This window comes from Dermacentor variabilis, chromosome 4, assembly GCF_050947875.1.
Source record: "Dermacentor variabilis isolate Ectoservices chromosome 4, ASM5094787v1, whole genome shotgun sequence".
Lineage (NCBI taxonomy): Eukaryota > Metazoa > Arthropoda > Arachnida > Ixodida > Ixodidae > Dermacentor > Dermacentor variabilis.
The window spans coordinates 47,629,219-47,650,926 of NC_134571.1; the positions used below are offsets into that span (position 1 = coordinate 47,629,219).

Here is a 21,708-nt window from a genome sequence, read left to right on the forward strand (position 1 = left end):
TATGAAACAGGAGCTTAAAATAGAGCCATCAGACCATACAAACAGCAACCGAGCCGCTTTACTATGACGTCACATCACGTGCCTCGCTATATCGGCATGTGTTAATCTCATTTACTTAAATTAGCGCATCTAGCTTTTTTTTTTTGCGAGGCAACCTACGGTGGGCGCAATTTGTTTAAAGAAATTAGGCATAAGAAGGGCGCCGCATTTCGCTGGCCTAGTGCGGTGAAAGCTCTTGAAGCTGCGACAGGTAATCACGTAAAATCACGTTTAAAAATACATATCTGTTGTAATTGTATCTGTTTGCGAACATTTTCATTGAGTTCAAGGATTGCGCGAGAGCGTAAAATGTGCTGAGGCGACGCCTAATTTCTCCCAGTGAGGTAGTGACCAAGTTGACCTCCGAAGTTCGTTCCCTGGGAACTGTGTCGTGGCCCCTTCTGCTGTGCCTGCTGGGTGGATGGACTGTTACTTACCTCAACGTCATTCGTGGCAAGATATCCTTTCGAAAGGTGCGTTGCAACATCAATATCTACCACCGTCATTACATTGAACGTTTTAACTCGATCCCAGGTAATAATCTCTCCCATCGCTTTTCTTTTTTACAGACGGCCATTTTGCCTGCCATAGTGTTAATACTATTTATGTGCGCAATTTTTGGAACCATCACCAGCGACCCCGGCTTCCTGAATGGACTCCATTACTTCTTTTCTTTTGAATGGAAAGCTCTAAGGAAACCAGACGTAAGCATATTTGCGCATGTGTGTGCTTCACCAAGCTTTACTCCGATGCTGCTTTTGTTGGCTTTCTGATAAGAAAAAAAAATCTAGGCCATAGCTTAGCACCGATAGCGTTCTAACTAGTCTCACTAACTCTAGTCATCAACTCTAGTTCTCTAACTCTAATCATCACAATCATCACTTAGATTGTGATGAATGTGATGTCTGTGTGACGTCTGTGTGCGGCTGCGCATGTGTGCGTCACAAGCAAGGGCCGTTCGAGTCTCTCCGTCACGAAGCATTTCATTAACCTAATGGCTAAACGCCTCCCTTTCGGAGGCAGGATGCCGGTACATGCGTTGATGAATCGGGGCCGAATCACCTGCATTTATGAGGTGCTCCGTGACGCCCATTCGTTGAATTGGGTTGGCGGCCTAACACACTCTCAGTTATCAAAGTAACATTTCTTCACTTCGTATCACTTACAAACTTGTGATTTAGTGCTCACTGTGACGCCGCTCGCGTAAGCTCAACACACCCCGAGATTTCTTTCAGATACCTCAAAGGTGGTGATGTCCACCTGTAATGCTGTAATAAATGCGTGACCGATCGCGGCATTGAACCGCTGTTTTCCAGCACGACAGCCCAATGGTCGATTCATTGGGTCATGGTTGCACGCATGGTTCTCTCGTGTCAAAGTCACTCTTTAAAACGCCCAGCGCGTGCGTCACATTCCAGGTTCTCGCATTCTACGCTCGTGATAGCTGGCGCTTCGAGACATTGTGTTAAGACTCACTGACTCCAGGATTGGCCCGCGTTTTCATGCACGACGATGATACTCCAAAGTGGGTGAAATTCGCCTATAAGTCTATTGCATTAATATGCCTGTCCTGCCCCTTTGCTTTCTCTGCTTATCGCATTGCTCAGCAAGAGGCCGCAGGCGGGATTCCCGGTCGCCGCATGCAAAAACCTTTGGCTACATCAATTTAGGCGCACGTTAAAAACCTAACTTCGCCTTAATTTGGCCAACACTCGCCTAAACGCCGTCTCTTATGGTGCAGCGTCCTGCTTCTGAACGTTAACCGCGGCAATCAATTGGGCAATTTCATCGTCCCTTGCGCTGCGCCGCCGCTATGCATGGGCTCAAACATCTCTGAAAAATCACTGGAAAGAATGTCCACCGCGTGACTCGCAGATGGAGTGATGGAGTGACACGCAGATTGCTGGTGTATAATTCGATTTGTCTTTCTAAGACACCGTTGAAAGGGGGTGCGGGGAGGGCGTAATTACCGTCAAAGTGCCAACACAGCATCGCTAAGGGCACCGCAGCATGGTCCTACTGCGGAAGGCTCACAAATGAATCGTACACAGTCTCGATAAGGGCTTGGCTGGTAGGAATGAGTACAATAATTAAAGGGACGCAGAACTGCCCCGGACACGTGTGTCAAATATGCAGCGCACAAATATGCGCCCAATCGCCCAACAACGCAAATAAAAACAAAACATTTGGTCCTCAGAATGATGTAAACACAAACGTGCCATCCCCAATCAGAAGAAGAAAAAAAAAACTAAATACATATCGTATATGTGCCGTATCGTCAGCCTGCATTAGAATACATTTTGGCATAAGTGTCCTCCTTAAAACTAGATTCTGCTTCCGCCTCCATGTGCTCACAGCACTGTAATACGCCTTTATACACAACCATGTAAACTACTCCATCTCAACATGGGGTCATACATAGTCCGTTCACCTCACCCATTGATTAAACTGCTGAAAGAAGCAGTTCGCATTATTAAATTCGCTTCGCTGTTTTAGCCTTCCTTTCCCATTTTGTTCATCTTAATATTTGGCTTTGTCTAGCCTTCATTTTTTTTTATAAAGCAAGCATTATATTCTTTGTAATTCATAACCACGACCTCACTTAGACACTTTCCCACAACGTGTGCTCTCTATCTTAAGTGCCTATTCTACTCGCTTCGCTATCCATCATAACTTGCTCATGTCTAGTACCCGTACTAATTACGGCAGATCTACTTTGCTTTTTTTCTTCAGTAACGTTTTGGAATAGTTTACACGCTCATATGAAATATGTATCTTCCTTGCAAATGTTTAATAAAAACCTGGAAGAATTGGTGTTTTTAAACTATAAATAATCCCATCTACCAGTGAACGTTATGCATGCAATACATATGTATTTTTATATTGTAATACGCGTATATATGCTCTTTTTCGTTTACTTTGCTTTTTTACTTTGTAGCTTTACTCGTGTTACTTGCACAGGAGGTTCCGACAATGGTGGTTGAACTTTGGGACCTCCTTCTGCATATGCACAATTATGTATAACTTCTAATGCATGTATAATGAACTTGAATATCGCGGGACCCTCTTAACCACACCAATGTTCCAGGAATTACTCGAACAAATTTGTGCCATTTACTTAACTTCTAATATGTCTATCACTTAATGAGAGATTTGGCAAGAAACGTCGTTATTATTATTATTATTATTATTATTATTATTATTATTATTATTATTATTATTATTATTATTATTATTATTATTATTATTTGCTGTTGTGAAACAATACAAACACTTCAAAGGAAAGAGAGGGAGGAGGAGAAGAAAGAAACAGAACGACAGAAGATAGGGAGAAGGGAAGGAAGCAGGAAATAAGGAGCAGGAGCGGTGCATACACACACAAGGCACTTTTCGAGTTTGTGCCATCCATTTCCTTCAATAGACCGCACTGATTTGCGAAAGAACAAATTCCTTTGAATTAAGTTTGTAGCGAGAAGTTAGGAAACATCGAAGTAGTTTCCTCGCTGAAAAAAAAAGCAATATAGGCTTGCTATTGGAGAGGGGCATTTGAGTTGAGCTGTTGAGTGCTGAACGGCGTGGCATGCGACTCTCACAGGTGTGGAACGACGCGGCAGCCCAGGTGGCCCTGAGCCTTTGCACAGGCACGAGCCTGCTACAGCTGTTGGGCCGACGCGGAAGCAAGTACCGCGGCCTGGTCCACGACGCTGTCATCGTGGTGCTCGTAAACATTATAGTATCCTTCTTCAGCGGTGTGGTGGTCTTCTCCTGCCTGGGATTTGTTTCTAAGGCCATCAACAGGACATGCATCAAGTTCCTGCAGGAAGGTGAGCGTCCACCTTCTCTCAGCCTCGTCCTGTTAGCTACCATACACTCGCCTGAACGTGGTCTCTAATGGTGCAGGGTGCTGCTTCTGAACGTTAATTGCGGCAATCAATAAGCCATTTCATCACCTCTTGGGCATCAATACAGGCCCTCGCACGTGTGGTTGTAGGCTGTCAGTCACCTCATTTAAGCCACGCGAGGCGAGGCTACAAGTTTCACTGTGGCTGAGCGTATGCTTGGAAGAAAGCAGGAACGAGCTACAACACTTGTAAGCCACATGTGTCCCTCGAAAGCACACGCACTCCCCAAAGCACTGCACTATGATATCCAGCAGCTTCGTCTGCTTGGCGTTCTCGATAGCAGCCGCAATGTCTGTGTATGTGTATGCTGCAGAGGAACCCAGTGGGTGACTTCGATTTGTCGTCCTGGACAGCCCAGTACTGCATGACACACTGCGTACATCAGAGCGCATAGGTTTCGCAAAGCAAGATGAATAAATAATTAATAAAAATAATGCTTTTATGTGATTTTAGCACCTACATTAAAGGAAATAAATGTTGCGAAGCTCTGCAATCAATGGGCTTTTATGCTGTGGAAAGCATTATAAGCGGGTTTTTAGCGTGTCTTGTATTCCGGTATCGTATGTGGTTAACGGGTTAGTGGAGGCGTAAACGTGAGCGGTCGGATTGGTGGTGTCACCTCAACCAGGCGAACACAGAGCTATTATTGCAGATACCAAGAGTAGTCTACTACGCTGCTGGCGTAAATTTTCGGCAGCGGCGTAATTATGAGCACGTTGCTTTCCGAATGCTTTTTTTTAGAAAACAGCACTCAAGGAACGCGAAAACATGTCTATAACGCATTGTGGTTAGGCAAAGCGTCACAGTATGTCGCTACCAGCGTCCGGTAACCCGGTATTACGCAAATGCCATTGCAATACCGGACGCGCTAATGCTCTTTATTGAACTGTGTCGTTGTGTATGGCTTTCGCGCAGGCATTTCGTTCGTTTCGTCCCACGCACTTGATTGTTAGTCGTACAGACACGGACATGAGATACTCGAAGGTACAACAGATGGCATAAAAATTACGTCCTTGTGGTCGCCAATGCCCGTTCGCCACAGTACAGTTATTGAGTAAACAGCTGGTTATAGTTTTGTGGCCACTGCCCAACCGTTGACTAATGCGTGACATGCAGGGAAAGCCGGTATCTATAAAGCGTGCGTAAATCTTTGAGAAAACATAGACCCGTTCATCAGCGTCCGTTCCCATTAGGCGCAAGCAAGCGACCTAAAAACGGCGTTTGATCGAGAAGAGCGCTTATTTTATCTCGGCTGCATTATGGCGTACCGTTGAACTGGGGCGTCGGGTTTGTTTCTTCACTTGTGTATATTTTTTTTCTGATTTCCCGGATGTTCACTCCCTCCACAACTCCAATGTCACCTCGACCGTATCTCCTGGCTTGATACGCGGTCCGGAGACGTGTCACGCGATGCACACGTACCAGATTCCGCCAGCGTTCCCGTGTCTGGAAGGCCAGGCAGCGGATGCGCTAGTTTTCCTCTACAAGTGCTGCGCAGATTGGCGAGAAATCATTGCTAGATCGAGGGCTGACGTGAACAAAAACTACCTTGCTATGATAAGTATTTTCGGGAACATTCTTCAGTTTTTTTTTTACATTTCTCCATGTTCTTGCGCAGGAGTAACGAACAAGTTCCCAGATGAGTGGCACACCTGATGAAAGAACTCGTACACTAATATTTCTTTTAATACAGACACACAAACGTCTCTTAAGTTTTACTTCCCCTTTCCCTTTTCGACAGTGCAGAGTAGCTAACCGGGCTAAGTCCTGATTTAACTGCCTGCCTTTCATTTCTCCTTATCTATGTAAGGCAGCGAAGTGATAGAACAGCTTTCGGAATATGTGTGCATTACATTTCTCCGCATAATATTCGTATATCGAGTACTAAGTACTGCTATACTCTGACTGCGGTAACATTACGTGGCTGGCTTTGGAACGTGTCCGTACGCCTATTACGCAACTTCACTGGTTTCGATCTTCTTTATTGCGCTTTGACTCATTATCGAATTAATAAATATATTTCGTGGCTCTTCTATGTGCAGCCTCTGTTGCTACGGCGTTTTGTTGCTTACTACGGAGGTGGTGGGCTCGGTATTCGGCCCTGATGGCCGTTTCTCGGTGGAACGAGATGCCAAAACACAAAAGAAAACAATTATGTGTTTATTCAAAGTGGTTGGACGTCGCAGAACTCTATGTGGTTAAAATTAACCCGGAGCTATCTCCTTCCCCGGTTCCCTCTAACTGTCTGCCCAACTACAACGTCTGGTAGCATAGGCGCTGATTTTGTATGCTAACTTTAATGCACGTCTCAATCGCATCCAACATGATAATCTTGAGGAACCAGCCTTTGTAGAAGCAAGGCAAACCATCACTGTGAAATAGCAGCAGTGAGGGAAACGAAAATAAAATAATTTTTTTGTGTGGGCTTTCACATGGGCGACAGCTACAGTCAGGGTAAGGCAGGCGCCACAGTGCGTGGCTCTGTTTGATTTTGGACACTTGTAATTTTTTACCGTGCATCGAAAATCGCGGCAGAAGTGGCACCAAACCAAGCGGTTAGCAATTCCGCCGCGATCGCAACGTGGCCGCCGCGGCAGAGCGGTGGATCTTCGACCATGTGCTTAGTAATGCATGTGATAGCCACCACAATCAGCCACCGTGGCAGGTCACAAAGAAAGACAGAAAGCGAGAGAAATGGTACATGCGCTGCCTCTGAACCAGCTATTGGAAAGACAAACGTTTTCCAGTATGTTTTGAGACCGAATCGAATACGAATCAAATACTGTCAGAGGTGAATCGAATCCAAGAAAGACACTTTTTAATATAATGAACAGCCGTTGTCACTGTTGATATAAAACGACCTTCACATACTACTATACTCAGAACGTTAGCAAGTTTCTGTCATTATATCATTATGAACCGTTGTTTAATTCAAATGAATCACTAGCACCCGATAAACAAATTATTCGCATACTCTGTTGGCGGGTACGAATGATAGTTGTTTAGCCGGGAAACGTCTGGCTCCAAGAGCGATGTTGCGGGATCCACTACACGTAACCTCTCGTGTTGTGTGTCTGCTATACGGCCACCGTGCTGAACTTTATTGCAATTCTGTGCTTCATAGCGCTCAGTTTCTGATCTGAAATATTCGTGTTTACACTAATAGGGTTGTTTGGTATGAAACCGAATGGAATAGGACAGTATTCGAGTCATTATCTCAAGGTGTCTAAAATTCGCCCATCCCTACCTGTAACAAAAAAAAAAAAAAAGAAAAGAAATTCGACTTTTGAACGGGCTCCCAAAAGCAACAGCGTTCTGGTGGACCATGCGCAGGATTCGGCACCTTGTTCGCGGTGATCCCCGCGGCACTGGCCAGCCTTCCGGGTTCGGTGGTGTGCTCGATCCTGTTCTTCGCGCTTCTGGCCCTACTCTGCCTGGGCCGCATGGAGCAGATGATGCTCGCCCTGCTCACTTGCCTGCTCGACAAGTTCTCCAGCGCGCAGCTGCGCAAGCGCTACTGCCTCTTCGTGCTCGGCGTGTGCGGTGTGCTGTTCGCCGCGGGTGTCGTCTTCACCACGCCCGTGAGTATGCATTCCGCGAGCGCATTTGCGTACCGCTTGCAATTGGCGGCCTGTCGTACAGTTTGGTTGCAACTCGTGGCAGTCACACTTGGTCGCACCGATTCCATGCAATGCAGTGTGAACCAAGGGTGACGTCGGCCAGCCGATGACGAGAATCGACTGTTTGTGTCATCAACTGTTCGCCATTAATCATCCCATGCTGAACAGCGCCTCAATAGAAAGAGAAAGAGAGAGGGATAAAAAGTAGAGGCAGGTAGGGCAACTAGACGTGGCAGATGGCTGCTATACACGTGAGGAGGAGGGAGGGAATGAAGGAAAGAAAGAACGAGAGAGTGAAGACGGAGAATACTTTAGGTTGCTCTCATACGCTTGACAATTAAGGCGTAGAATGTATACCCATAGTTGGGCACTCGAGTCTGTCAGAGAGGGACCAGGGGGCAAACGACTGGAGTGCTCTCCCGGGCTTCTTCGGAGACAAAATCTGTTCTCGTTCCTTATTCGCGTATGCGACCGAAGACGAACATTTTTCGCTGAATTGCTTGTTTTTCTTTTCTTTTTTTTTTTGTCAGATGGCGCATTATCTCACATGCTCCTGCTCCACGCAAATTTGGTCACTCGTGGTACGAAATAGCACGAACCAGAAAAGAAACTAAGCTGGTAACTGGGACATTCCAAGAGTTGGCAACTTTTCTTTCTTTTTGAAAAACTTGCGCCTGGGGTAGTGAGAAAAATAAAATAAACTAAAAGCGCGCAGCTTTGCATCGCGCAGGAACTGCGTCAATGTCTCTGAAAACCTGTTGTCCGTTATATTTCTTTCGGCGAAAAAGAGCAAGAAAAGTAAGAACAGAGCAGTCCGCCTCCCTTGTGTGTGCCAGGACGCACAAATTTGAACAGTCGTCGTGCAGAGAAGTCGAATGTCAGGAGACTCCAGATTCGTGTGTGGACGACGAACGTAGGAAGATCTCATGGAGTCCAACGACCCTACACGAATAAAATCTTAAATTGCTCTTCTATTGGAGCATCACTTTTATACTTTTTTGCTTATAACGTATGCTCTTTTCTTTCTCTCTCTTCTTCTCTGCTCGTAGTTGTCTTGCACCTTTTACTGCAGCTCTCTCTGACTCAATTTCAAATCAGCGCATGTAAAAGCACTGCTGCAAACAGATTCTTAGCAAAACCTTCTGAGTAGGTTGTTTGTGTTTTTTGTTCTTTAGAGTGAAACTCTCAAATGCAGAATGTGATGTGTGTTTAACACGACTTAAGTTATCGAGTTCTTACGCATTGTTTAAAACTGGTATTGAAGCTAGTGACTAAACATCACGCCGAATTTAGAAGTGGAATGACATCACCAACGATATGCTTCGTTATCTTTTAATTCGCTTTTATGCAGGCTGGAATTCACATCTTGGCTGTGATGGACGCTTATGTCTTCTCTTGGACAGCGTTTCTGCTGGGATTCCTTGAATGCGTCGTCATAACTTGGATATACGGTAAACGTACTTTGTTTTTCTTCGGCCTTTGTCGGGCACACCGGGCGTAATATTTGTTAATAATAATGCCGGTGCAGTGTGGCTCAATGTGTTGTCTGTGGCCTTCACGCAACATGTTCAGTAAAGAGAAGTATTCAGGACTACCTTAATTTGTAATTATGACTACACAATATGAAGAAAAAAAGAACGTTGCACGGGCAAGAGCTAACCTGTTATATCAAGTGCATAGACGATGAATTATAAGAAGCTGCAAAACATGTGGTTACATTGCAAAAGGCTTAAAACTGAGCTCTTGGTACATATCTCAGAAAATACTTGGAAAAAGAGAAAAAAAAGAGAAAATATGTAAGTGTTAGATTAGACAGCACTGCGTTCGTGTTGTCGAAATTTGTCGTTTTATTTATTTATTTATTTATTTATTTATTTATTTATTTATTTTTGCATCGTCGTCAAGTATCCTCAAAGATCTGTGTAATTTTCCTACTAGAAACACATCAAAATTTATTAATTTATTGCTTACGCGGTCGGAAAACCACAATTTTTGTTTTTTTTCTCTTATTTCCTTATTCATTGCCGGTAAATTTCCTCGTATTGTCTTTCCTTCCGTATCAGGGTTCAAGCAGTTTGCTGAGGACGTTGACACAATCCTTCAGCAAACGCTTGGGAGAGGATGGATGGTGATCTGGTCATTTGTCACTCCAGGTGTGATTCTGGTGAGCGAACTTCGTACATAGTTTTGGCCTCCGCTGAGTGGTAGTTTGAAATGGAGGAGGCCACACTCATACATGGCAGCATATTTCTTACCGCTGCTGCCAGTTAGATGTGAAAGGAAAGAAACCGTGGCGCTCTGCATCACTTGGTGAATATGCGCCTTTAGGGCTCCGCGCATTGCATGCGTTTATCTGCTGCTCGTGTGTCGTGGACGTCGTTCCAGCATTTGTTAGTTCAACAGTTGTGTGTCTCAGCATGTATGTGACCGCCAGTATCAATCACCGCCTGCATAACCACCTGCAAACTGAATAAGGGAACTTATCGCTATTGCTGCTGATGGGTCAGGAGGTCCGCGGTTCATACAGGGGGGGGGGGGGGGTGGAGGGCTACAACGAAGTCAGGAAACTTGTCCCTAACGATGGTTGCTGGCATTTCGTGTCTTCCGGAGAGGGGGGACAGTTACGACGTTGCCAATGCTCAGGATTAGGAATTGTGTAGTTCGCGTACGTAAAGCACGAAGCTGGGCACATGGAGCCCTTTTGTGCTAGTTGACATCGTGAAGTTTCATACCTTTATCTGATACTCTAGTTTCACTTGATTAAAAGGCTGAACTGGATGGGGCAGGCCCTGTTATGCGCAGAACATATAAACAAATTGATTACGAATGGGTGCTCAGGTATGAAAGCAAGCGTAGTCGTGGGCGGTGTTTTGATCGCACCGCTGGTACGATCTGTTGGGAACTCGGCGCTGACGCCCGTGGTTGTACCTGGGTCGCAAGCCCCAAGGGTAGCGTTGGCCTGGCGGCCTGGGGTACAACTGGAAGCATCCGAAGGTCCCGGCAAAGCATGAGTCGACTGGTAACAACAAAACAACTTGTTTATTTTAACATCGCAAAGAGTTGGCGGTCAGGTTGACCGAAGTAGAGAGACGGGAGAGCACTTTACTCAACAGAAGAAATCGGAGCCCTCCTTTTGGCGTCCGGGGGCAGCTGTTTTTATACTCTCGCAGTTGAGGGCAAGAAGGAACCCCTTAATAGACGAGCACGTGAATGTACAATGGGCTAATGGTGACGCACACTGTCGTAGCGCTGCCGGTCGGGCACAATGACTGGAATGAGAGGATGATCCCTGCTTTCGCATCGCCTGGTTCGGGCACAATGACTGGAAGGAGAGGGTGCCCCTGCTGTCGCATCGCCTGGTTCAGGCACAATGACTGGAAGGAGAGGGTGATCCTTTGCGGTCGCATCGCCGCAGTCGCGCCTGGAAACACCTGGCGGGGAGCGTTGCGGCGACGACGATCGGGCTAAAATGTCTGCCGCCCCGCCGCAGTCGCGCCGGCAAAACCACGTGTCGCAGGCGAAACGCAACAAACCGCCCCGCCGGGGAAAGGAGATCCCGATGGACAGGGGACTGCATCCGCTGTCCGGAGGGATGTCGCTCGATGATGCTCATAACCGAAGTCGGGCGTCCCTCGACGTTTCTTGAGCGCAGCGCACAGAGAAGGCCTCGTTCTCTCGTTCAGGTTCGCACGGGACACTGCAAAGTGACTTCGGGAGAGTTCACATTTTTGTTCTCGTTCCCGGCAAGCGTTAGAACTACGCTGAAACTCAACCGCTCAGTCAGCAAGCACGGCACAACCCTCACTAAGCCCTGCCAGGCTCTTTCCCCTTTTTATACCACTGCCTAGTTCCTTACAGTAGTCTAGCATCACTCAGAACGCGTCCACAAATTGAAAAATTGCACTAGAAAGCATATCATCACTTTGAAACACTAAACAAAAGCAATATGTTAAAAAAAATCCTGCCTCAGGAAGAAAAACATCAGTAACAAACAATTTTGAGGCTGATTCCTACGTTAGGGGCTTCGACTTAAGCCATCGGCGTTACCGTTGAGACTCCCCTTTTTGTAACGCACCTCAAAGGAATATTGTTGTAAAGCGAGGCTCCAGCGCAGGAGGCGGCCATTTTTGGGAGAGATGGTCTGCAGCCATTGGAGAGGGCAGTGATCCGTCTCAATGATAAACCTCGAGCCGGCTAGATAGCATGACAATTTCTGAGCGGCCCACACGAGACATGCACACTCTTTCTCGGTGGCGCTATACGCCTGCTCACGACTGGTCAGCTTACGACTAGCATACAGGACGGGGTGTTCTACTTCTCCCTTTTCCCGTTGGCACAGTACAACGCTCATGCCTCGCTCACTAGCATCGCACTGAACAATGAACCCTTTTGTATAGTCTGGCGATCGTAGCACAGGCTGGTTTGTTAGGGCACTCTTTAGGGCGCTAAAAGCTCTTTCCTTTGTCTCGTCCCAGACGACTGTTTGAGGCTCTGTCTTTCTTAGAGCATCCGTCAGGGGAGCCGCGATATCAGAGTACCTAGGGATGTACCTCTGATAGTAGCCGGCGACACCTAAGAACGACCGAATATCGGTCTTTGTGCGCGGTTGCGGAAAGTCTCGCACAGCGGCCACTTTTATTTCAGAGGGGCGGCGACGACCCTGACCAATCACGTGACCGAGGTAGACAACCTCGGCCTGTGCTAACTGGCACTTAGGAGCCTTTACTGTCAAGCCCGCTTCGCGCAGGCGGGTTAGCACTGCCCGCAAGTGTGTCATATGCTCAGACCAGGATGCGGAGAATATCGCTACGTCGTCTAGATACGGTAAAGCGAATTCTTGCTGTCCCCGCAACACTTTATCCATGAGGCTTGAAAAACAGTATGGCGCGTTCTTCAAACCAAAACTCAACACTTTAGGACGGAATGTTCCCATTGGTGAAATGAACGCCGCATACCTACTAGCCTCTTCTGTAAGTGGAACCTGCCAATAACCCCTGACAAGATCTAGGGTGGAAATAAACTGAGCGCTACTAACTTTCTCAAGGCGCTCCTCGATGTTAGGGATCGGATAAATTTGATCCTTAGTGATGGAATTAAGCCTGCGGTAGTCGACGCAAGGACGAGGTTCCTTGCCCGGTACCTCAACTAAAATCAAAGGGGAGGTATAATCACTCTCACCTGCCTCAATAACACCGAGCTGTAGCATTTTCTTTACCTCAGCCTCCATAATATCGCTCTGGCGGGGTGACACCCGATACGCCTTGGATCGTACGGGCTCTGGGGAGGTAAGTTCTATATCATGAGTAAGTACAGAAGTCCTACCAGGCCTCTCAGAGAACAGACCTTGAAACTCTTGTAATAGCTGGTGTAGTTCGGTTTTCTGCTCGGGCGACAGCGGTGCTTTACTGATAAGGTCACTAATGACTTGACCGGTGTCTTCCCTGTTCGTCACTGAGCCTAGTCCCGGAAGCTCGACCGGAAGCTCTTCAGGAACGTTTACCATCATGCACACCACTGCTTCCCTTTGTCTATAAGGTTTGAGCAGATTACAGTGGTAAACTTGCTGTGCTTTCCGCTTTCCTGGCAGACTTACCACGTAGTTAACGTCCGACAGTTTCTGAACAATTCGTGCTGGGCCCTCCCACTGCACGTCTAGTTTGTTGTTTAGCGATGTGCGCAATATCATGACCTCATCGCCCACCTCAAAACGACGGGCCCTGGCTGTCCGATCATAATAAACCTTGGCCCTCTGCTGGGCCTTTGTCATTGCTTCACCTGACAACTCCTGTGCCCTTCTTAAGCGTTCGAGGAGCTTAAGTACGTACTCCACCACGACTGGGTCGTCGCCCCTACCTTCCCACGATTCTCGAAGCATGCGAAGCGGAGATCGAAGCGAGCGACCGTACACCAGTTCAGCTGGCGAAAACCCCGTAGCCGCATGCGGCGCGGTCCTTAAAGCAAACATCACCCCAGGCAGACACAGCTCCCAGTCAGTTCGATGCTCAAAACACAACGCTCTCAACACGCGCTTCATGACGGAGTGGAGCTTCTCAACGGAATTCGACTGTGGGTGGTACACTGAGCTGTGTAGCAGCTTTACCCCACACCTTTCGAGAAAAGTTGTCGTCAAAGCGCTAGTAAACACTGTGCCCTGATCTGATTGGATTTCCGCAGGAAAACCAACTCGCGCAAATATGGACAGTAGTGCATTGACTATCTCAACTGAGCTGAGTTCTTTAAGCGGCACTGCTTCATGGAACTTTGTGGCTGGGCAGATCACAGTCAAAATGTGTCTGTACCCCGTGGCTGTTACCGGCAGAGGTCCCACTGTATCAATAACGAGCCGTCTAAAAGGCTCCGTTATGATAGGTACCAATTTCAACGGCGCCCTTGATTTGTCCCCTGGTTTGCCCACCCGCTGACAAGTGTCACATGTCCTCACGAAATGGTCTGCGTCCCGAAAACACCCTGGCCAATAGTACTCTTGCAAGAGACGGTCCTTAGTTTTCTTAACTCCTAGGTGTCCGGACCTCGAACCCCCGTGTGACAAGCGCAACAGATCTTGACGATAGCATTGAGGCACGATCAGCTGATCGAACTCCACTCCTCTGCGGTCTAGATACTTCCGGTACAGGACTCCACCTCTTTCCACAAAACGCGCATTTTTCCTGGCGATACCTTCCTTGACATTGCAGCGTATGTTTTCTAGGCTACCATCCTTCTTTTGCTCGGCTATCAAAGCCGACCGGCTGACTTTTAGCAACCTATCAAGTCCGTCTGACGTAGGCGCGATGAGCAAATCAGTAGATAGCTCTTCTAACTTTCCCGTGTCGGGCATTTCCTCTCCAGTATCTGGCGCCTTTAACGTTACAGACTCAAGTTTATTCAGTTCGGGCGTGCTCTGAATATCAGCTTGCTGCGCCTCTGACCCTTTTTCGTTGTTTGATAACGTCGGCCCCGCAACTACCGCCTTTGCAGCGAGCTCCCGAACCTTCGATCTGGTTAAGGCCTGAACACTAGCTTCACCAAACAAAAGCCCCTTCTCGCGCAGGAGGTGATCGGACCTGTTTGAAAATAGGTACGGGTACTGGGGTGGCAGCATAGATGACACTGCCGCCTCCGTCTCAAGCGCTCCGAAAGGTCCTTCAATAAGCACCTTTGCTACTGGCAGACACACGCTATGAGCTTCCACGGCTTGCTTGATCCATGCGCACTCGCCCGTGAACATATGGGGTTCTACGTAAGACGGGTGAACTACATCCATCGTAGCTGCGGAATCGCGAAGCACCCGGCACTCTTTCCCGTTCACGAGGAGGTCTCGCATGTAAGGCTCGAGAAGCTTCATGTTCTCGTCAGTGCTGCCTATTGAAAAAAACACAACTTTTGGTGTTGTTTCCGGACACTGCGCCGAAAAGTGACCCGGCTTCTGGCACGTATAACAAACGCGCGCTCGCCTCATCTCGAACCGCTTTCTGCGTTTGGCTGCCGCCGTCTCTTTACGTTTGGTCGGACTGCTTTCACTCGCATCCTCACTACGCGTGTCCCCCTTTAATCTCATGGGCGTGAACCTCGGCCTCTCAAACTTCGAGCCAAATTCACCCTTTTGACCGTCCTTAGCTCCGCGAGCCCGACGCGTCACAAACTCCTCGGCTAGCTCAGCGGCTTTAGCCACCGTACAAACGTCTGGCCTATCCAAGACCCAGTATCGCACGTTCTCCGGTAACCGACTATAAAACTGTTCTAGCCCGAAGCACTGCAGAACTTTATCGTGGTCACCGAACGCTTTCTCTTCTTTGAGCCACTCCTGCATGTTTGACATAAGCTTGTACGCAAACTCTGTGTATGACTCACTTCTGCTTTTCTCATTTTCCCGAAACTTCCGACGGAACGCCTCCGCAGACAGCCGGTACTTTTTTAGAAGACTCGATTTCACTGTGTCGAAATCCTCTGCCTCCTCTCTATCCAAGCGAGCGACTACGTCGGCCGCCTCGCCGGGTAACAAAGTGAGCAAGCGCTGTGGCCACGTTTCCCGAGAGAACCCCTGCTTCTCGCACGTTCGCTCAAAGTTAACCAGGAACAAACCAATGTCCTCTCCAAGCTTAAACGGCCGCATCAGGTCAGTCATTTTGAACAATACGCGTTCTCCTGCACCGTGTGCCTGACTTCTATTACGAGCGCGTTCCATCTCTACCTCAAGACGCTTCATTTCCAAAGCGTGTTGACGGTCACGCTCTTGTTTTTCTTTTTGTTCTTTAAGTTCGCGCTCTTCTTTTTCTTTTTGCTCTTTAAGTTCGCGCTCCTGTCTTTTTGCAGTCTCCCTCTCTTCAATGGTCTCAAGGCATTCCGACAGCTCGTCATCCTCAGCTTCTAACTCAAGAATAGCCTTTAGCAGTTCAGGTTTTCTGAGTTTGTCTGAGACATCCAGACCCAACTCTCTTGCAAGCTCCAGCAATTTCGGTTTGCGCAACGACTTCAAATCCATGGCTGCTCTGAATGCTGCTTTCTCTACTGCCTATTATTGTCTTGCCGCAAACTAACCGGGCAGCAACGACAACCACAATTACCAGCTCTGTTTCTGACACTAACAAAAGCCTGGCAAAGCTCAGAAGAAGAAAGTCCCGCACTCACCAAACCTCGCAGCCAAGAGACCAGCGCAGTCGTTCCGCTGCAGGCAACCAGTCGTCACACAGGGCTCGTTGCACTGCTCCCGGATCGTCGTTGAGCTGCTCAGCATACAGTCAACTGCATCTCTTCGCTGCTGGCCTCCGTTGTCGCGATCTCACCGCTGGCAGACAGTTGTTTGGGTCCCACCGATGGCATCGGTTGTTGGGAACTCGGCGCTGACGCCCGTGGTTGTACCTGGGTCGCAAGCCCCAAGGGTAGCGTTGGCCTGGCGGCCTGGGGTACAACTGGAAGCATCCGAAGGTCCCGGCAAAGCATGAGTCGACTGGTAACAACAAAACAACTTGTTTATTTTAACATCGCAAAGAGTTGGCGGTCAGGTTGACCGAAGTAGAGAGACGGGAGAGCACTTTACTCAACAGAAGAAATCGGAGCCCTCCTTTTGGCGTCCGGGGGCAGCTGTTTTTATACTCTCGCAGTTGAGGGCAAGAAGGAACCCCTTAATAGACGAGCACGTGAATGTACAATGGGCTAATGGTGACGCACACTGTCGTAGCGCTGCCGGTCGGGCACAATGACTGGAATGAGAGGATGATCCCTGCTTTCGCATCGCCTGGTTCGGGCACAATGACTGGAAGGAGAGGGTGCCCCTGCTGTCGCATCGCCTGGTTCAGGCACAATGACTGGAAGGAGAGGGTGATCCTTTGCGGTGGCATCGCCGCAGTCGCGCCTGGAAACACCTGGCGGGGAGCGTTGCGGCGACGACGATCGGGCTAAAATGTCTGCCGCCCCGCCGCAGTCGCGCCGGCAAAACCACGTGTCGCAGGCGAAACGCAACAGCGGTAGATAGCAAAGCGGACTGATGACGTCAGAAAATTGGCAGGTGTAGAATTGAGTAAGCTGACGCTGGGGGCACGAGTATCTGAACATCGCTAGGAGGAACATGTGTCTTTTGTGGTGCACTTAAATAGGCTGATGATAATATTGATCCCGTTTTCATAACGCTGATGAGGGAAACGAGCAAGTGCATTCTACTATAGTCAGTCACAACCAGAGGATTAAGTGCGATGCACGCCGCTGTTCAAACCAAATATAATTTTTATAGATGTGTCGGTCAATTACGTTCACTTAATTTGATGACGACACGGGTGAGCTGGGTAGGGGAGGGTGTGGAGCGCAGAGGCGCAGAAGGAAGACGCAGTGTTACTTTATTGACGGAGCTCGTAATAAATTTGTAGGTTGTCACCGAATAGAGTGTAGTATCGTCCATCCCCTTTAGTTCATTGACTTCCCAATAAGGGTTCGAGACCGAATCGAATACAAATCGGATAGTGCCAGAAGCGAATCGAATCGAAGCGAATGTCGAATAGCTTTCGCATAGTTTCTGAATAGTTTTCCAATAGTTCTCGAATAATGAACAGTCTTGTCACAATTATTGTAAAACAATGTTCGCTTAAAGTTGGCAAGGCTTTGTCACTACAAAAGGGTTATGAGACGTTGTTTAATGAAGCACAAATGGGGTATTACGAGCAAAGAAGCAGTGTTTTGACATGCACAGGACTCTTATAGCCTGTAAAGTATTGCGCCCTAGGTGACGCAGCCTTCTCCACTACGCAAGTTCTTATGTTTTATGTATATACTATGACCGCGAGGGTAAACATTTACCGTACTTTTGCTTCAACTTTATCTATGACTGAGCGAACATGGCCTTTTCATATGTTTTAAAAGTACTCGAGAAACACTCGCACTTACGAATAGTGAGCATTCCATTCAGTCTTCGAATCGAATAGGATACTACTCAATTCGTTATTCGAAAGTTTCGAATATTCATACAGGCGTACTTCGTATGGCATAAATAGTACACATGAAGCCCATCTTAAGTGGTTCTTTTTCTCCGTGCCCTTCCCCGTAGGTCACATTGGTGTTCACCATATTTGGAAGCCCCGACATCTCATCTGGGCTCTTCAAGAACTCATTCTGGGGACCCATACTAGGATGGACTCTTTTTGCAGTAGTTATTTGCCACATTCCAGGATATGTCATTTACAAGATCGTCTACACGGGCTGCTACACGGACGGAAACCGATGGGACGTAAGTGACATCACTGGTCTTTTAATCATGCTTCGCTTTTTCTCTTCTAACTAGTTCCACGCTTTACGACCGAAACGGAAATTTTGTTCGGATCCGTGAAAGGGGAGGGAGAGGCAGCCGTTAACCTGAGCAAAAGAAAACGGTTGTGCGGGAACCATCGGCGATGATAGTCAACGTAAGCAGAGTCCTCATTGTAAAGTACCCTGGCCGAACGCTTCTATTCGCTTCATTAAATGAATTATGCGCTTGAAGAGGCATTGTTGTTGCAGTGCGCATATTTTGTTTGGGACAGTGTGGCGAGTTCACAGCCCTTTCAATAGTTCGGAACACCGGATAATACAAGTATTTTCAGAGAAATCACTCAAGAGTATTAGGTAGCACTAATGAAATCAAAATAAAAACGATCACTGTATAGTTAAAGTGAGTGAAGTGTGTGTTTGCTTAGGTTCTAAATTAATGCAGCAATTTTATTCACTTCGAGTGATAGCTGATTGGGGTGCTGTGATCGACTTTCTTGTTACGGAGCATATGAAGCTAGAATGAAAGCGAGGACATAAAGACAAACGCGGCCTGCACCACGGCGTATGCCTTCACATCCTCGTTCACTTTACAGTCGCATCTATGTTAAGTGCGCGCTACGTCCGGGCCCCTGTCCTATTAGAACGTGTTCTTTATATTCTTTTATATTATGCACAGTTTTATAAAATTACCTGTCGTGGACAGCGCGATCCTAACCGTTGAACTGGATTGCTCGAGGAGACACGCATTACTTGCACGATAATTACAAATGCATTATCGTATAAACAAGAAAAGTTGGCTAAGTTTTATCTTATTATTGTACGGCACATATCGCTGCTTAGTAATTAAAACCGGTGCGTTTGAAGGGCATATCCACTTGAAACTTATGAAAATGGCACTGGTTCTGACAAGTGTGTCGTTTAACTTGTGGAAAAAAATGAGCTGATGGTCCCGTTACTTAAACACAACGCCTTTTTGTACAACGAAGAGCAAAAATAACTGGAACACCAAAGTATTTGGTCTCGCACTTCGCAAATTAATATCTGGAAACGAGTCGCATCCAGAAAATTCGTTTCAAGTGGATATGCTTTGCGAATTGAAGGGCTACTACTGGTATGAATGCGACATGTGCCGTAAAGTAATTAGCTAGGAGCTTAATTCGTGAAATTTCGATGATTGCTTGAATATGCATTCCAATTTTTGTAGCCAGTGACGTCTGGCTCTTCGAGTAACCCGGCTCAATGACTTAGAATTGTGCTATCCGCCACAGGCGATCGTTCAAAAATCATTCATAGTTAAAAAAAAGCACCCAGTACATTAGAGCAGGAAGAATAACCACGAGGGCTTTCTCCTAAGCGCTGGCGCGTTTACCGGTACGGTGAAAATGTCCGTCATCGCGTTCGCAGGAGTTCAAGCGGCTGGTGAAGCCCGTTCCTCTGTGCACCAAGGTGATGAAGGCCGACAAGAACGCCAAGGCTGGCAAGGAAGCCGCAGCCGCGCCGCGAATCCTCGTCATTCGCAAGAAGGAGGCCAACCAGCAAGGGCAGCTGTACATTCCGTACGGCTTCGTCGTTTGCCCGGAGAAGAGCCCCAAGGCGAAAGGAGCCACCCACCCCAACAAGCTGGTCTTCTCATTTCCGGACGTCGTAAGCGAGCCTTTTGTTATTTCCGTCTCTTCGGTTTCTGGGTAAAGAAACGTGCATTGATCTATGCTCGAAGAGGTTGCCTCCTTCAGGACGAGCCAGCTGTACGCCAAGGCTTTCAACCTAAACACATCACAATGTTCTCGCCTGTCACAAAGGGAAGGAAGCGTTATTAAAGAAAGTAATAGAAATGTCAACACGTACACCACACACTACCATGCTAGAGAATCAGTGCAACGAAACTATTCACCTTGTTTGTTGTAATGGGTGTCTTAAATGTAACTTCGCAGTGTGGAAATAAACAAAAATATGGTAATAATTGTGAATAACATCGCAGTATCACGCTCGATATCAGGTAAGACCTGTAGTTTGTCTGATAACGTATATGAGGTGCGCAGGCCTGCGAGAACAATTGTCGCACGCTGCAGGAGCTACAGACAGCCATTAGCCAGAACATCGCACAGATAACTGCAGCAATTCATCGAGTGCTGAACAATTTGCAGCGTCGGGTGCAGACACGTTTTCAAGCCGGTGGTGGTCATTTTCACTATCTTGTAGTTATGATTGATCTGCCGTATGTAAAATTTCAAATTTTAAAACCACCATTTCCACTGCACAGTTACTTTTCGCGCACCTGGTATGTTTGCTTATGTCCATCACGAATCGCACTTTAACGAGTTTATTATTCTCCAGTGACAAGCAACAGCTTAGAGACACGGAGTACTACGAATGTAATCCGAGGACACCTAAGCACCTCTTATTAGTTGTGAATGCAAATGCATTAACGTCCAATTGAACGCCGCTGAGAGATCCTTCGAGTTATGAACTCCTCCTGCTCAAGCAAGCGCGTTGAGACTCTTGGCCAACGGTTCCTAGATAGCACAAGGCCGGCGCACTTCGATCTGTGACGTCATGCTACCTTACCCGACTGCCATAAAATCTAACGGGGACGTTCCCGAGTAAGCCGCGGTGATTTTAACGTCTCCGCTTTCGTCACGTAGGGCATTGCAATGGAATTTTTCCTTCAATTAGCATGATTTCATAAAGCAGACTGCTCAGGCCTGCTGTCTAAGGTTTAGCCCTGTGGTTAGGACACTTGGCTAATGAGGCTAGTAGGTTCGAAACTTACCACTACCAATGTTTTTCATTTAAAGTATTTTTTATACATTAATTGTTCATGGCGATTACCGAGGCGAAGTTAGAACGCAGGCCAGAGCGTTGGCGCAAAAGGAATGCACTCATAAAACAGGCTTCCGAGAGCAAGGGTGACGTGGCGTCGCGGCGATACCCTCTCCAATCACGCAATACCTGCCACCTTAGTGGTTGTTCCTCTTCGCCCGCTCTGCTCCGACGAGGTGCGCACATGGCGTAGCGTCGCAGCTAATGAGAATTTGGGTGCCGTTGCGCTGCCAAGACGCCGGTTTTCTCGCTTAATGTGACATTTGATGCTATAGCATCAAAAAGAAGGTGTTTTCATAGGCGGGATGGCACATTGGAAGCTTTTAAAAATCATAGGGATAGAATGCATCCTGGATGGTGCTTGTCAACTTCTATAGGTTAAAACGAGAATTTCTCACGAGGCCTTAGTGAGGGGCAACCTAAACGTCCCAATGTGTAATGCATTGTGACACGCAATGGCGGAGGGCGCCGGATTAACTTTGACTACCTAGAGTTCTCTACCGTGAACCCAGACCTCAGTGCGTTGCCGTTTATGCAATAGACCCCCGTAATTAAAATGCGGCCGCCGTAACTGGGAATCGAAAGCGCGAACT

At 47.4% G+C, this 21,708-nt stretch overlaps 1 protein-coding gene across 7 annotated transcripts in view; it reads left to right on the top strand.

Moving 5' to 3' along the window:
• The window catches only part of LOC142579067 (sodium-dependent dopamine transporter-like), a 140,474-nt gene that overhangs the window by 111,803 nt on the left and 6,963 nt on the right, over window positions 1–21,708 (top strand). For all 7 annotated transcript variants that reach the window (XM_075688898.1, XM_075688902.1, XM_075688897.1 and 4 more), the window contains 8 exons: window positions 380–512; window positions 609–743; window positions 3,635–3,863; window positions 7,275–7,522; window positions 8,913–9,012; window positions 9,625–9,725; window positions 18,096–18,275; window positions 19,700–19,939. In XM_075688898.1, coding sequence (XP_075545013.1) covers window positions 380–512; window positions 609–743; window positions 3,635–3,863; window positions 7,275–7,522; window positions 8,913–9,012; window positions 9,625–9,725; window positions 18,096–18,275; window positions 19,700–19,939 — 1,366 coding nt within the window. The remainder of the gene's footprint in view (window positions 1–379; window positions 513–608; window positions 744–3,634; window positions 3,864–7,274; window positions 7,523–8,912; window positions 9,013–9,624; window positions 9,726–18,095; window positions 18,276–19,699; window positions 19,940–21,708) is intronic.